This window comes from Staurois parvus, unplaced genomic scaffold (assembly GCF_062004578.1).
Source record: "Staurois parvus isolate SC_StPar_1 unplaced genomic scaffold, SC_StPar_1.0 ptg000053l, whole genome shotgun sequence".
NCBI classification, from domain to species: Eukaryota; Metazoa; Chordata; class Amphibia; order Anura; family Ranidae; genus Staurois; species Staurois parvus.
The window spans coordinates 5995925-6013101 of record NW_028317849.1 but is presented as its reverse complement, the minus strand read 5'-3'; the positions used below and the strand labels follow the sequence as shown (position 1 = coordinate 6013101).

At 39.4% G+C, this 17177-nt stretch overlaps 1 protein-coding gene across 2 annotated transcripts in view; it reads right to left on the bottom strand.

The window, feature by feature from the left end:
• CPAMD8 (C3 and PZP like alpha-2-macroglobulin domain containing 8) overlaps positions 1-17177 on the bottom strand; it is a 204962-nt gene that overhangs the window by 150293 nt on the left and 37492 nt on the right. For both annotated transcript variants that reach the window (XM_089667566.1, XM_089667561.1), the window contains exons 4-6: positions 7129-7294; positions 5748-5800; positions 2807-2824 (exon numbers count right to left, since the gene is read on the bottom strand). In XM_089667566.1, coding sequence (XP_089523692.1) covers positions 2807-2824; positions 5748-5800; positions 7129-7294 — 237 coding nt within the window. The remainder of the gene's footprint in view (positions 1-2806; positions 2825-5747; positions 5801-7128; positions 7295-17177) is intronic.

Here is a 17177-nt window from a genome sequence, read left to right as displayed (position 1 = left end):
AGAACAGGCTTCGCCATAGTTGACCAAAAAAGTTGAGTGCACTTGCTCAGTGTCATATCCAGAGGTTGTCTTTGGGAAATAGACATTTGAGTGCTGCCAGCATTGCTGCAGAGATTGAAGGGGTGGGGGGTATCCTGTAAGTGCTCAGACCATACACCACACACTGCATCAAATTGGTCTGCATGGCTGTCATCCCAGAAGGAAGCCTCTTTTAAAGATGATGCACAAGAAACCCCGCAAACAGTTTGCTGAAGACAAGCAGACTAAGGACATGGATTACTGGAACCATGTCCTGTGGTCTGATGAGACCAAGATAAACTGATTTGTTTCAGACAGTGTCAAGGGTATGTGGCGGCAACCAGGTGAGGAGTACAAAGACAAGTGTGCCTTGCCTACAGTCAAGCATGGTGGTGGGACTGTCATTGTTTGGGGCTGCATGAGTGCTGCCGGCACTGGGGAGCTACATTGAGGGAACCATGGATGCCAACATCTACTGCAGAGCATGATCCCCTCCCTTCAGAGACTGGGCCGCAGGGCAGTATTCCAACATGATAATAACCTCAAATACACCTCCAAGACAACCACTGCCTTGCTAAAGAAGCTGAGGGTAAAGGTGATGGACTGGCCAAGCATGTCTCCAGACCTAAACCCTATGGAGTGTCCTCAAATGGAAGATGGAGGAGCGCAAGGTCTTTAACATCCACCAGCTCTGTGATGTTGTCATGGAGGAGTGGAAGAGCACTCCAGTGGCAACCTGTGAAGCTCTGGTGAATTCGATGCCCAAGACGGTTAAGACAGTGCTGGAAAATAATGGTGGTCACACAAAATATTGACACTTTGGGCCCAAATTGGACATTTTCACTTAGGGGTGTACTCGCTTTTGTTGCCAGCGGTTTAGACATTATTGGCTGCGTGTTGAGTTATTTTGAGGGGACAGCAAATTTACACTGTTATACAAGCTGTACACTCACTACTTTACATTGTAGCAAAGTGTCATTTCTTCAGAGTTGTCACATGAAAAGATATAATAAAATATTTACAAAAATGTGAGGGGTGTACTCACTTCTTTGAGACACTGTATATATATATTTGGTTAAAAATATATATACACACACAGGGATGTGCAAATTGCCCGACGCCCAGAACATGTAGTTTTGGGCGCTGGGCAGGTGTTTTTTTTCTACATTTAACCCTGCCAGCAACAAGGTTTACCTTTTTTTCAGAGTCAACAGTTGACTCTCTTGTAAAAGAAATCCCAGTGGCTAAGTAACCCCTAGATTACTTTTACAAGCAGCAGAAGGGAACTTCCCCCTCCCCTCCCATCGTCTTCCGCAGAAAAGAAGGAGAACTAGGGAGCAGAACACAGGGATCAGGGGACACTTGTGAGCAATTCTCCTGGAGCATCCTCCAACCTATAGCGGGCTGCTTAGGTGGCTTGTGATTGGTCATGGCGGCTCCGTGTCTGAGTCACGTGATCTGGTTATGCTGGCCAAGCCAATGAGTGTCCTGAGCGCCTTCTGGGACTGGCTGTGTCACACATACTGGAAGGCAGCATGGTGGCACTTCCTGCACACCTACTGGACGGCTTCCAGGCGAAGTACGGTTGGGAAGCGCCATGACGTGGCTAATCTACCGCTGAGGAGCTAGTAGTTTAGATAGATTCCTGGTGCCCATCTTGTTGCTTTGGACCTGCATGCAACCCATTGGCATACATTGTTCTGCCCTTGAGGTGCCTACAGAGAGTAGTCTGTGTTTTTATTACCTAGGCAGTTACTCAGGGATGGAATAATATTGTGTAGATGCTTAGTTTAATCCTTTCACACTATTCTTTCTGCTGTGCTGTCCATCAATTGCCCCTAGCCTCTGACCATCTCTACGATCATGGCCTTTGACCATCTCCTATGTCGTGCCCCTAGCCTCTGACCATCTCTTGGATAATGGCCTCTGACCAACTCCTATGTCATGCCCCTAGCCTCTGACCATCTCTTGGATCATGGCCTCTGACCATCTCTTGGATCATGGCCTTTGACCATCTCTTGGATCATGGCCTCTGACCATCTCCTATGTCATGCCCCCAGCCTCTGACCATCTCCTATGCAATGCCATAGTCTCTGACCATCTCTTGGATCATGGCCTCTGACCATCTTCTATGTCATACCCATAGCCTCTGACTATCTCCTGGATCATTACCTCTGACCATCTCCTATGTCATGCCTCTAGCCTCTGACCACCTCCTGGATCATGCCCCTATCCTTTGACAATCTTTTGGATCATGCCCCTAGCCTCTGACCATCTCTTGGATCAGGCCTCTAGCCTCTGATCATCTCTTCGATCATGCCCCTAGCCTCTACCAATTTTTTGGTTTTGGTTAAAAAAAAAAAAATTTTATCAGGACAAGTAGGTTGTCATGAGGGACAAGTAGATTGGGGCCCTTATTTAGTCCCTTGGACAAGAAGTTTTTAAAAGAATTTCCACAACCCTGAATATACAGTATACCATAGTTTGTAGACTCTAACTTTCACACAGACTAAATAATATACACCGAATTTGGTATTTTTCTTACCAAATAATAAAAAAACACAGTGGTAATTAAATATCACCAAAAGAAAGATTTATCGGTCTCAAACATTATATATGATTCATCTGAGTACAGTGTTGCATGAATAACTGTCATTCAAAGTATGACAGTGCTGAAAACTGGTCTGGACAGAAAGGGGGTGAAACAGTCTGAATTTGAAGTTGTTAATGAACAGAAGAGAAATAACAAGTGACTTCTGTGTAAATATTAAAAAACACACATACTTACCATGACATATGCATTAACCTGCAAGTACAAGAACATTAACAAAATCAGAAAACAATATAATATTAAAAAGTTCTACATTCAAATCTACACTATTATATAATAATAAAAATATTCTTAAAAGGATCCTTCTTGTAAAATGTATAAAAATTGGCAAAATTTCAGTAAAGGCCTGTTCATAACTGAAATTGTAATTGAAGTGAGTCACAACGTATGATGTGAAAGAGACCCTAGAGTAATTGCTTTTTTTTCTACCTAAACTAAACAAAAAATAATTTTTATAATAAATGAGATTGACTAACTAAGGATGTAAACACACAGCAATTGCTTAATCTCAGCTTATAGCAAACATTTATAAAGCGTTTATCAAGCTTCAAGCAGAAGTTCCTAAAGCATTCTCAAGTTTAGTGTGGGATTCCTAAAAACAGATCTTAATGCTAGTGTATGCGGTAGTTTTAAAAAAAACTATGGCTAAGCTTTAGCAAGCCTCAAGCAGTAGAAGCTTGTTAAAGCTGGCATAAATTATGATTAAAACCAAGAAAAAGGTGTCAAGAATAGAGCACAGCTACACCTCTTCAAAAGAAAAAAAAATAATGCCAAAACCTGTCGATGCATTGCTATTGAGGTCTTTGCCAGCAAGAAATGAATCCCATGCATTTAGAAGATCCTGTATGACTCAGGCAAAGGGTAAAGGACTAGTCACTAGTATTGCCTTTAAGCTCTCTGTAGCCAGTCTTATTATGTCTTGTTCTGTACTGTGTCTCTGGGGAGGCAGCCATCTTAGTATTATTATTATTATACAGGATTTATACAGCGCCAACAGTTTGCGCAGCGCTTTACAAAATTAAGGTAGACATAACAGTTACAAAGCAATTTAGTACAAGAGGAAACAGAGGGCCCTGCTCATTAGAGCTTACAATCTAGTAGAGGCAGACCTTTGCTTCTTTATTCAGAGATTACAGGAAGGAAAACAGTGAGCAACACACTAGTGACATCACTTTAAATCTGACAAGACTAGCAGTCAGAGGCAGCAGTACCTTAGATCTCACACTGCAGATATAAAGCTATGAGGCTGAGGGTTCAAGAGTGCCTAGGAACACTCACATACCAGGAAGTACACTGCTATTTTTTAGGAGAGATGCCAGTCAAAAAAGGTAAATTTTTCAGACAAGAAGATGTTTTCCCTATGACAAAGCAAATCTTCATATTATGAAGTCAACTTCATAGTGTATCTAGTTTTGGATGGAGTGAGGAAGAATGAAAACCCCTGCCAGATTTTACTGCTGTACGGGACTTTGTTAGTAAGAGTACCCATCCCTTCCTGTACTGGTGATCTGTCAGAAAAAGATGGAAACTTCATCAGTCAGAAAAAGATGGAAACTCTCCAATGCAAAACAGACAAAAATTAAAAAAAAATCCCTTGATTTAAATAATGTAGGGGAAGGCTAGAACCTTTCAGCTTTTTCTTATCTTATTCCCTGTTGCAAATTCCCCTTCACTTCCTGTCTAGTAAAAAAAAGTGTCAGCAGAACAGGAAGTGAGAGAAAATCTCTTCAATGTAGATCCAGACATCAGTAAAGCCTGACAGGGGTCCTTACCCTTCTTCACTTTATCATAGAAAAAAATTTGGCTATAGATACACTTTAACATAGTGATCAGAAACATCATACTCTTAGGTAATGATTAAAAAAACTAGGATGATTAAAGCAGTCATCTTAGAAAAAGTGTTGCTTGTATGCATTACTTGAAGCTGTTCTCCAGGTTTTAGTAAACTTTAAACAGTTCATTTGGCCTAAGCTGGCCCAAACAAACTATTTACTTCACTAAGTGGCTCTAAAGGGCTGTATTTAGCCTTAACTACATACAGTATATTGCACCAACGGGTTAGAAACTAGATCAAAACTGGTTTGGGCTGAGTGCTGCTCAGCCATTAACATGAAAATTTGTATTGTACGAATGAATACAAAGCTTCCTCTGATCGGCTGAGTCAGATATTATGACATCATCCACTCGCCTCTCTTCCTCAGCCAATCAGAGGAAGCTTTGTATTCATTCTCAGTATACAAAGCTTCCTGTGAATGGCTGAGCAGCATTCAGTCCAAATCGATTTTGTTCTGGGAGCGGGATCCCCATCCCATTGCCAGAACACAGCACTTTTTACTATATGTAGCTGAGGCTACAAACAATTTATACAGCACACACAGCTGCAGAATCTGTTAGTGAAGTAAAATGATTTGTTTGGACCAGCTTGGTCCACAAGAACTATTTAAATTTCACTAAAAACATGGAGATCAGCTTTTAGCATAACAGAGCAGTCAGTCAGAAACGGCATCAGACGACAGTTAAAGTGGAATTTTAGTCAGAAAATTAATTCCTACTAGATCACTGTCTCACCCTGCTCTGCACATGTTCAGTTGCTCTCCATTTTTTAAAAATCATTATTATTTATTGTTACAGGTACTTATATAGCACCATCAATTTACGTGTGTGTTTATATATATATATATATATATATATATTTGTAAGCTCTTAACCCTCTTGTATTGAACTGTATTGTTGCTGTATTGTCCCCCTTTATATTGTAAAGCGCTGAGCAAACTGTTGGCGCTATATAAATCCTGTATAATAATAATATATATAGTACATTATTTACAGCACAGACTAATTATGTTGGCATGATTATTAATGTGGAATGTATGTTCCTTGCTGCAGAACATAATTTTTTATCAAATTGTTATGTGTAAAGTTCCTCCTTAATCATTGGTAGTGCTTTATGAAAATAAGAGTAAAGGTAAGTCAAAGCAGCTGCCAAACAAACCCAGTCAGATTTTGACAGCCACTGTCAAACCTGCTCTGGGAAAACAAAATCTGGTAACACTCCCAGAAACAATCAATTTGTAGCTCTCGTTTTCAAGAAGCAGGCCATTTGTTTCTTTTACCTTACCTTTTCACTTGCAGGTCGTAGATTTGGTGTCACCATATACATATTGATCATCACTACAAATAGAGACACAAATCAGAGACAAGAAACATAAGTCAGAGACACAAGTAGTAAAATTTGATTTAAAAATGCAATTCTTCTGCCCAAATTCACATATCAATAAATGTAAAGTTGATCTCCAGTTAAAACTTTATTCTACAGTTGGATAGATTGGGAAAGGGTTACCTAAAGCGTTTACTTGTCAATTCTACCTATTAGTCATTTGCGGCCATTGTCAAAAGAAAAGAAAATGAGGGAATAACAACATTTTTATAGCTATATCAGGTACAGGAGACAAGGGAAAATCTTGTCCAGTGACAAATGTCAATGGTGGGCTTTCTTCTTCCATCCTGTTGTGTCCCTGGAGCAGGGTATAAAGAGAAATTTCCCTAATGATTTCCAGGTTTGAATAAAACAACTGACAGAGGTTCTAAACCTTCCCCACTGTATAAGAATCTAGAAAAGCTGCTGAATGGAGTTCCACTTTAATTAGTACTTAATGCTCTTTAATTTACTAAGCATAAACTGGTAAACCTACAATTTGGTTTTATTTAAATTTGTGATTTTTCTTATTTTTTTCCAGTCTGTATAGGGATACTACTTTGCAATCTTTTACAGCAGTAATGATAAGGGCACTCAACTGACAAATATTTTCAAAAGGTATTAAGCTGACTTAATACAAAAATACTCTATGTATGGTTACTGCAGATCTTGGAAACTTGACATTCCTCTAACAAAACGGATTGGAGTTGACAAATACTGTATCGCAAACACTTATAGCATAAAACCAGAGCTAAGAGACAGTCACAGTATTCACACTGGGTGATTCAGCCAGTAAAGTAGTACCAAAGGTTCAGATTTTTTGTATTACAAATAAAAAACATGTTATACTTATTTGCAATGGTTTTGCATACAGCGGTCACGATCCCCCTCTTTTCCCCTGCTGGCACTCCTGGCTCCTCCCCCATGCTGAGTGCCGCCAGAACAAGTCGCTCACTCTAGGGTCCTTGTGCATGCTCGCTCCTGATCCACCTCTGTGTGTTTATAAGACTCACTGAGCGTGGCTCTGGCCCCTGCTCCCTTATTGGCTGTGATTGACAGCAGCGGGAACCACTAGCTCTCACTGCTGTGTTTGAGCCAATGAGGAGGGAGAGGCCCGGGAGAGATGCTGCTCTTTTGCACACCACTAGATTGATATGGGGATCAGGTAGGTAAAAGGGGGGGCCGAGTAGGAAGATGCACACTGAAGGTTTTTTACCTTCTTGCATAGGATGCATGAAGGGAAACAAACTTCAGCCTTTAGAACCACTTTAATTGTAAACTACATATGTGTACATTTCTTCACCTTTTTGCTTTGGTTTATACACTGGTTTATCAGTTTGTATAAAGAGTGACAGTTCTTTGCTATCCACTGTAACAGTTGTAGAGTTGTGAAAAATAAGTCCTCCATCATTTAGGTGACGATTACCCCAAACTTTTAAGTGCGCTTGACCTCTTAGTCCTGGTGGAACCTGTAAAAAATCAGAGAATGAACAGTCTTGTTAATCTTCATGATAAAGTTTAAACTCATTCTGTTTCACTCTGATAAATTCCTGCACTGACAACCATTGCCAGTCATAAGTGATTTTTCATGTATTAGACAGGAAATATATCCTGCTGAGAAAGTCTGCCTTGCCAGTTTTCCACCCTAAGGAATGTGCACAGCAGAAATCACTGGTTTGTGAAAGTTTGACCAGGAGGCCAAAGAGTTCCCCCAAGGGTTTCCAGAATCAGAGATATTGGGCAATTTAAGCACCATGACCAGTGGGAGCAACAAGTGGGACCGACTGAGGCATAAAACCATGCAGAACAGAAGTAAATTCCTCTGCTGTAATGTCACAGGTGTATCCAACTGGGAATGCAGAAACCTCAATTCTTCCAAGTGCCAAGCTAGACTTTGCAATTTAGGTCCTGATTGGGTAGAATACTCATATTTGCAGGGTGACCGTTTTATCATGTGATGCCACTACCCAACCTCATTAGGTATACTCACAGACCAGCCTCAATACAGCATATAGCCTGCTAGCCAAAAACTAAAAGTGATCTTCAGATAAGGGGAACAGAAGAAAAATTGTCACAGCTCTGGTCCTGATAACTCGGCAAGGAATTCTCAGATAAACTGGCCTCATCTAAAAGTGGAGTCTGGTCCTAACGGAAACACAGACCCATCATATAGCCTGTCAGCCACTCACAATAAGTGAGCCTTCAGAGGTGGGGACAGGTGGACTGCTGCAGATCTGGTTCCAAATAACTCTCTGGCCAAGTTATTTGAGAGTAGCCAGATAAACTGACCTAAAAAGCAGAGTCCTGTTCTAACTGGAACACTACCTGTCAATTACAATATGCTATCACATAATGGGGCTAATATGCTTCCATGTGCAATAAAATTGAGCAAAAAAAAGTTTAAAAAGAATTAAAGTAACGTACAGGATACATATTGCCACACTCACCAGCGTGAGAGCAATAATTCTAGAGCCATCATTCACAGATAACTCTAAACTGATAACTTGTGAAGCCTGCAAACACGTTGCCAAGTTTGTTGCAGTTTTACAGGTGCATGAAATATTTAAGACTTGACATGTTTATTATCTACTAACTTGATGTAACCTCGCCTTTTATATTTGATAGAAAATGGGTATTATATTTTGTTTTTTGAGCACAAACATTAACTTTTGTATACGTTTTACTGAAATTGTGATGTTGAGGTGACGTTGCGATTTGGCTATAATTTTTAAAAAACAGGTATTGCCTTTTGGTATACATAGAGGTACTATCTTAAAATGTAATACTGTATCTTGTTCTTACTTCTTCTGTTTGTTTACTATGGTTCTGCTTATGATTTTAGAGATACAGATTAGATCTCCCCGAGGAAGCGGGCTTTTGACCTGTGAAACAGATCAGAGTTATCTACATCAAGGAGTTATACACATGCCTTATGTTATCTCTTTGGGGCTCTCCCAGGGGACTTAAAGATGATGTTTATTGCCAGACACCATCTATGTGCTAGAAATCCTCTCCTATGGATGTATGTTTTACAACTTGGTCTGCATCTATAAAGCTTTTGTCAGAGGGTACTTTAAGGACCTCTGTCATCATCCAGATGCACCGTGGTGGATTAATAAGGTAATTAAAAATGTCTTGCAAGTATATGTGGATGGTGTCTTTATCTCCTTTGATGTTCTCAAGAAATGGACTGGTGTGACAAATAAGTTAATTTTTTAAGTACCTTTTGCTACGCCGTGCAGGCCCAAATTGGGCTGCAGGGAGTTGATCTTGCTGCTTCTCCTTTGGAACATCTTGTATCAGATCCGGATATTACTAAATTGGTGACCACTTTTTATACTGCACTACAATCCACTGGTTCAGATCCCCTTGTCTCATCCTATAAGAAATGGCATGCTTACCTTCCTAACCTCACTGAAGAGGATTGGGAAGAAGTTACTGAAACTATCCCGCAAGATGTTATTAGTACTTCAGATAAGTTTAAGTACATTTTAAGTTTGTTCACAAGCTGCACCATACCCCAGCTAAGCTGAATCATGTAGGATTGGTGAATCAAGCCTGTTGCTCTAGATGTAGGGAGGTCTCTGCAAATGTCCTACATATATTTTGGTCCTGTCCTAAACTGTCTTCATTTTGGGCTGAATTGTTTGATATGATGGCGAATCACCTGGGCCTGAGGGCTCCTAGGACTCCAGTGGTGAGTCTGCTGGGTGTTCTTGAAAATGTCCCCCCTCACCTGTAACCGTATTAAGTTTCATCTGATCTTTTTTGCCAAAAAGGCTATTTTATTGTGGTGGAAAGACCACTCTACACCTACGTTGACATATGTTTGTCGCTTAATTAATCAGGAATTACCTATGTATAAAATTATATATAAGGGACGTGCCTGCCCAAAAGAATTTACCAAAGTGTAGATATCCTGCTTGGATATCTCGGCCTCTCAAACCGCTGACCTGCCTATCTCACAATCCCTTATTTAATGTCTGAATTATTTGTCTACTTGCTGTTTTCCGGGCCTGCAGAGAGCATGGGTATGGTTGTGTATATGACTATGTGTGACTGTTGGTTGGAAATGTGTTGTTTTTCCCTTTTATGGTCAGATACAGTACTGGCTAACATACAGTATGTAATATTCCTGCATTTATATCTTATGGTCATGACAGAGCTGTAATTACAGAATCAGTTTTCATGTCTTGTTATTTGTTTACTGGGCTCCGCACAGGCGACCTTTTGCCATCGCCTTGTTAGATGGCTTCTGTGTTGTAACCATAAGTAAACTAAAAAAGTTTACAACCCCTAGCAAAAAGTATGGAATCACCACTCTTGGAAAATGTTCATTCAATTGTTCATATGTGTAGAAAAAAAAACAATCACAGAAACTAATTTCATTTAATATTCCAACCTTCTGGCTTTATGAAACACTTAAAAAAATAAAAAAGAAAACTGTACTCAATTGCAGCTGCTTTTGCAGATCAAGCAGAGGAAAAAAATATGGAATCACCCAATTCTGAGGAAAATATTACGGAATCACTATGTACTTTTCAGTTCTAAAACAAACATCTGCATCAGATTACATCTGCTAATTAGCTTGCAGTTAAAAGAGTGCTTGCACACCCTGGTGCACCAAACTGATTGACATGAATCATGGCTCCAACATGAGAGATGTTAGTTGAAACAAAGAAGAGGATTATAGAATTTCTTCAAGTAGGTAAATCACAGAATGCAAAAATACGTTGGCTGTTGTTCCCAGTCAGCTGTGTCTAAAATCTGGACCAAGTACAAATCAAATGGGAAGGTTGTAAAAGGGAAGCGTACTGGTGAGCCAAAGAAGACATCAAAGCATCAAGATAGAAAACTTAAAGCAATATGCCTTGAAAACAGAAAATGCACAACAAAACAAATGAGGAATAAATGGGCAGAAACTAGAATCAATGTCTGTGACGGATTTGTAAGACATTGCCTAAAGGAAATAAGAATTACAAACAGAAAAGAAAAACGAAAACCATCATTAACACCTAAACAGAAAAAACAAGGTTGCAGTGAGCTAAACAAAAGCAATCATGGACTGTGAATGACTGGATGAAAGTGATATTCAGTGATGAATCACAAATCTGCATTGGGCAGGGTGATGATGCTTGAACTTTTGTTTGGTGCTGTTCCAATAAACATGTACAAAGATGACTGCCTGGAGGAAACATGCAAATTTCCACAATCATTGATGATATGGGGTTGCATGTCAGGTAGAGGTATGGGGGAGATGACAATCATTAAATCTATAATAAATGCACAAGTTTATATTGAGATTTTGGAAACTTTTCTTATTCCATCAATTGAAAGGATGTTTGGTGATGATGACATCATTTTTCAGGATGATAATGCATCTTGCAATAGGGCAAAAGCTGTGAAAACGTTCCTTCAAGAAAGACATATATACAGTACTGTATGTCAATGGCATGGCCTGCAAACAGTCCAGACCTCAATCCAATTGAAAATCTATGGTGGAAGTTAAAGAAAATGGTCCATGACAAGGCTCCAACCTGCAAAGCTGATCTGGCAACTGCAATAAGAGAAAGTTGGAGCAGGATTGATGAAGAATACTGTTTGTCGATAGTTACTGTAAATCCATTCCTCAGAGAATTCAAGCTGTTACAAAAGCCAGAGGAGGTGCAACAAAGTATTAGGGGTGTACTGTAGTGTTTTTCATGATTCCATAATAATATGTTCCTCAGAATTGAGTGATTCCATATATTTTTTCTCTGCTTGATCTGCAAAAATTGTTGCAACTGACAACAGTTTTCTTTCTTTTTTATTGTTTTAAGTGTTTCCTAAAGCCAGAAGCTTGGAATGTTAAATGGCATGTCTGTGATTAGTTTTTTTTCCACACAATTAAACAATTGTATGAACATTTTCCAAGAGCGGTGATTCCATACTTTTTGCCAGGGGTTGTACAAATAAATACCTTTCAAAAAAAGGAGTTATACACGCCACATTCCCCTTATGTACTTTGTATGTAATCTTGAAACTATATACACTAAGCTTACTGCTTTTATTGTTACAACATGCAATGGTATATATGTTTTTATAGAGCCTGTCGATGCTAAATCACTTCTTTTTAATTCTACAATAAAGTTATGATTAAGTAACACTTGTTTGTGTTGTTATTGGTATGGTACCTAAGAAGTCACAATAGTTTTTCTAGTAAGGGTTTTTGTATTTTTCAGTGTCTCTTTAATAAGAGACGTAGTACCAGTAAAATCCAGTGACAAGGTAGAGACTGTTATCTCTACAGCTGTTTCTCAACCTTTTTTCAGTCAAAGCACCCTTTAAAATTCCAATCTCGAGGCACCCTTTAGAATTCTGCACACTCTCGAGCACCCTTTAAAATTCTGCACAATCTTGAGGCACCCCTTACAAAATGTAAAAAAATAAACTGATAGTTTTACAAAATGCAGCAACATCTTGACATATAGGATACCCAACGTTAGAGGTGATTTATTCTTCCAAAGCAAAAACACTTTTGCATAATTCCAATGTTTCTCATCTCCCACAGTTTCTCTCTCTCACTCAGCTAATGTAACCCCAGTGCTGACGGAGAGGGGCAGGGAAGGAGAAAACAAGGATGCTGTGCTGGTGCCTGATGTCCTTCTTATCAACTGATGACATAATTGGTTATTATGTCACCAGCGGCTAGAAAGCTGTAATGGTGCACAATGAAAACCTGTGGCTTTGTGTAACTAAAAGACAGACTTGATCCACCTGCTGGCTTGTATACAATATTTTGGGCAATTTTTAGACATTTTGCCAAGGCATCCTTGGTTGAAAAGGCTGCTATATGTGTCTCATTCCCTTCTTTTTCTACATTGTTTTTAATTGCAGTGTTTTTCTTTTTCATAAATGATTTTTCACTTATTTACAATATGCCTTTGAACTTGCTAGAAAATTTGACTAGTCATTTCCCTAGCACAGCCCCTCCACCCATGCACATCATAGCTTCCTCCTCTTCTGGGAGTGTCTAAACACTGTCTGTGCTAGCCAAGCTCCTTCATCCTTCCCTTTCTGACATAACCTATTATGTAGCTGCTGGGGAACAAGCAAAGGGGAATACTACAGTGTCAGTTAAGTGACAGCCCTGAGACTGCTGACATTACATCCAAGATGGTGGCAACCAATAAGAGTCTCATTGCTTGTGAATGTCTAAACAATGGAGGCTTTTACAGGAAAATACCATGTATAAATTATGTTAAACATATTTATAATCTTATGGGAAGATATCTGTTGAAATAAATAATCTGGTGTTTATTTAAACACTGAGGATTGTATAAAATGTAATTTAAACACTAAGGATTGTACTGACATTGTATAAAAACTTTCACTATATTCCATACCATTCACTGGCTAAATATCTAAATAAATGGGTTAATGCAATGTTTTCAGGCATTGTACAAATTGCTCCATCATGTAGCTGACACTCCTGTGTAAATGACTAATATGCAATACAGGCGTCCCCCTGCTTACACATGCTCTCTCATGGCTCCCATCCCACCACCTACGCAAATTCATGTCACATCTCACAGTATGACTCTCCCTGTGCTCCGCTCCCTTTCACAGGGGAATAATATAACCACAAAAAGCTAAAAAATGGAAAATCTGATACATTCTTCCATTTGTGTATTTATTTCTATTGCAATTGCTGTGTTAATTTACTTTCCTATGTACAATACTAGATAATAAGTGGGTACTAAAAGTATATATACAAAATGTTATTCCCTCAGGCTTAGTTTCTTCACATGTACCATTTGTACATTGCTAAAGTCCTCAAGAAGAAAATAGAAGTGTGAAATGTGAAAGCAGAAGTCTCTTTACATTGTTCTATTTGATCCAACAGTGGGTTTATTCAGCATAATGAATGTCCATAATTTTAGATTAAAAATCCTTTAAATTTATACATTTTTCAGATTAAAAAAAAAAAACAGAAGACTGAAAAATGCATGCGTTGTAGGGAGATTGTAGAGAGATTAGAGTGACACTAAACTCTGGTTTAATAGAAATATTTTCAAATACGCATTCTTAACTCAAAAAAGTACATTCTATAGCTCTCAGCCTCCTCCAAATATTCATGGTCCCACTGTATGTAGGAACATACTTCATCTTGCTTGCTCCCACAATGAAACAGGGCTATGAACTATGAACTATGGGATCTGTAGTATGCACAGAGCAGTGTATATTACCTTAACTAAAGTGCACGCTCATTCCAAACAAATGGAAGTGAACGGGAAACGGAGAGGTGTTGGAGCTCATGGAAAACTTTACATGGAGGCAGAAAAAAAAACCACAGTAAAAAACAATTTAATATAAAATAGATTACAGGACCATTAAGTAATAGATGTGTATGGAGAATAAGGATATTGTTTAGTGTCACTTTAACTACAGTTTAAATACCACTGCAACACTGACCACACTGAAGCCCAAAGACTTTGCTATCTGTACTGCTAAGTTGACAAGCACAAGTAGAATACAGTTAACAAGCACAATTTTAGCACTCTAATAAGTGCCTATAACACTGTTCAACAGGTAAAAAGTTTTGGGCATAAAATTAGCTAATCTTACATAATTTTGGGGTGCTGAAAACGAAAATGACCCTAAAAAATGTTGATTGGCTCTAGTTTCCATGACATATTCACCCATCTAATGACGTAAGCCATTCAAAATTATGATGCAACTTCAGCTGCATATTGCGCAATTGATACTGGTGACCAATAGAAAATTGCATGTGTACTGAGATGATGCAGTATTAGCCTTTAATTGCATCACTTCACTGCATAAAAGCTGCAGTATCTGTAGCTGATTGTAGTTCAACAGCGTCTTTACATTTCGTTTTATGCTTATATAGGCTACTCAGTAATGCCTCGAACTTGTGTGAATAAAGCAGATAATTTCTGGTATATCTGCGGTGAAATAACTTTTATCTCACAAAAAAGGAGGATAACAGGAATGATTAAGAAAGCCTACAACTTGTATTTTGGCTGCAAGATAGGAGACCAGGACAAGAGCTGGGCACCACATATATGCTGCAATTCTTGTGGGACGGCACTGGAGCAATGGTTGAATGGAAAAAAGGCATCTATGCCTTTCGCTGTGCCAATGATTTGGAGAGAGCCAACAGATCATGTTAGTAATTGTTACTTTTGTATGGTGCCTCCAATTGTAAAAGGGCTAAATAAGAAGAAAAAGTTATCTGTGCACTATCCAAATATTCCATCGGCAATACGTCCAGTTCCTCATGGAGAGGGGCTACCAATTCCTAAAGCACCAGAATCCTTCGTGGTTGAGTCAAGTGAGGAAGAACCTGAAGCGTGTAGTCACGTGCAGTTGTAAGAGATAGCCCTTTCCTCGAATACAAGAGAAAAGCCAAGAGAAGCAAAACCGACACAAACTGAAGACAAAACTAGTGAGAATCCTAAGTATTAAAATGATTCAACTTAGCTTATGGCTATAATTTTTCTTGGTAATCCTATGCAATATATTATGCCATTTAGGCTTTGTTATGTAGTCAATATCACTTGCTTTATATTTGTGGAAAGACATCTATCTATATAATTATTGTGCATTATGTAGTCATTACGCCTATAGTAGAAAACTTTCCGTTTACAGAAAAACTAGAGCCAACTGACAAATTTCATTGTTATATTTGAACTCAGAATGTGAAATTCATTAAGAAATGGATCCTTTTGTTTCCAAAACTGGCAAAAAATAAAAATTTGTTGAACAGTGTAATCTATATCATACAGATGTCCATTAAAAAGTAATTTTGGCAGCTCTGGTGGAGAACAGGAGGTAGCAGAAAAATCAAATGCTGTGAATATTTTCAATTGTCTAAACCCATAAAGATTTGATTTATGGGAATGGAACACATATACATATATATATATCAATCATAATTAATTATGGTAAGCTGGCCATGTTAAAAAAAGAAAAAACTATAATTAAACAAACCATTGGGTGAATAAAAAACATGGTATGAATCTTGTTTCATTCAGCAACCTTCAAGCAGTGGAATAAATCTTGCAGGGGCTGCAACATACAGTGGATATAAAAAGTCTACAGATCAAAAATGTCAGGTTTCTGTGATGTAAAGAAATGAAACAAAGATAAATCATTTCAGGGTGGCATGGCCGGATGTAGAGCGGGACGGACATCTGAGCAGCTCCCAGGGACTCCTGTGTAATCCTTTCCCTGTACACTGGCACCGGGTGCCGGACCTTCATTACAGAGGATGCAGTGTCTCTCCTGATCCCAGTGATCGCTCTGATATGCTTTCCAAGAGCCACTCATCTGCCCCGACGCCAGAAAAGAAGCAGAGTGGCCCAGTGGCCCTGTGTGCCGACGCCATCTTGGCACAGAAATTACAGGCGCTGCTGTAGACATGGACCTGGCTGTGTACTCAGAGTGGGCTGCGCCTCTTCCCTCCTCATCGCAGGGCTCAGACACAGCGGTCATTCTCCAGGCTATAGAGCAAAGTAGGACCTCTTTGTTGGTGAGGATAGATCATTTGGCGGAGGAGTGTGAACTTATCTGGCATGATCTTGATAAGATCAGAGGCATGCTAATGGAAACAGAATCCCGCACCTCAGCAACAGAAGAGACAACTTCTCAACACTCCCACCTCCTGCAGTCTCTTCAGTACACAGTGCAAACACTAGTGGCAAAATCTGAGGACACTGAGAATCGGCTTTGCCTCAATAATGTGAAGGTGCTGGGCCTACCAGAAGGGGCTGAAGGCAATCGACCTGTGGAGTTTGCAGAGAACTTTTTTAAGGAGCTATTAGGCTTATCCAAAGTTTCCCCAACGTATGCGGTGGAACGCGCCCATAGGTTACCCACAGGGAAACATATACCAGGGGCGACCCTTCGTCCCTTCCTTGTCCGCTTTTTGAATTTCCAAGACCGGGATTGAATCCTTGGAGAGGCAAGGAAACACCCCACTCTACCATACCTGAATTCTACAATACATCTCTTCCCGCATTTCTCCACGGAACTCCTGAAAAAACGGAAGACCTTTACAGAGGTGCGCAAACAGCTCCATACTTGGGAAATCCCCTACATCATGATCTATCCAAGTCACCTCCAGGTTATGCATGGAGGCTCGGTAAGGTTTTTTGACTCCCCTAAGGAAGTTGATGGTTGGCTCCTGCAGCTTAAATAACGGATCTCCAGTTTGTACACCTACCCTATTGATCTGTTCTCTTGTCGTCAGTTCTAAGTGAGTATTATAGAGTGTTGGATGTCTCTTTACCAGAATTTTCCATATGTGCCACCCGGTTTGTAAATTGTGTTTTACCTATGAGTCTGGAG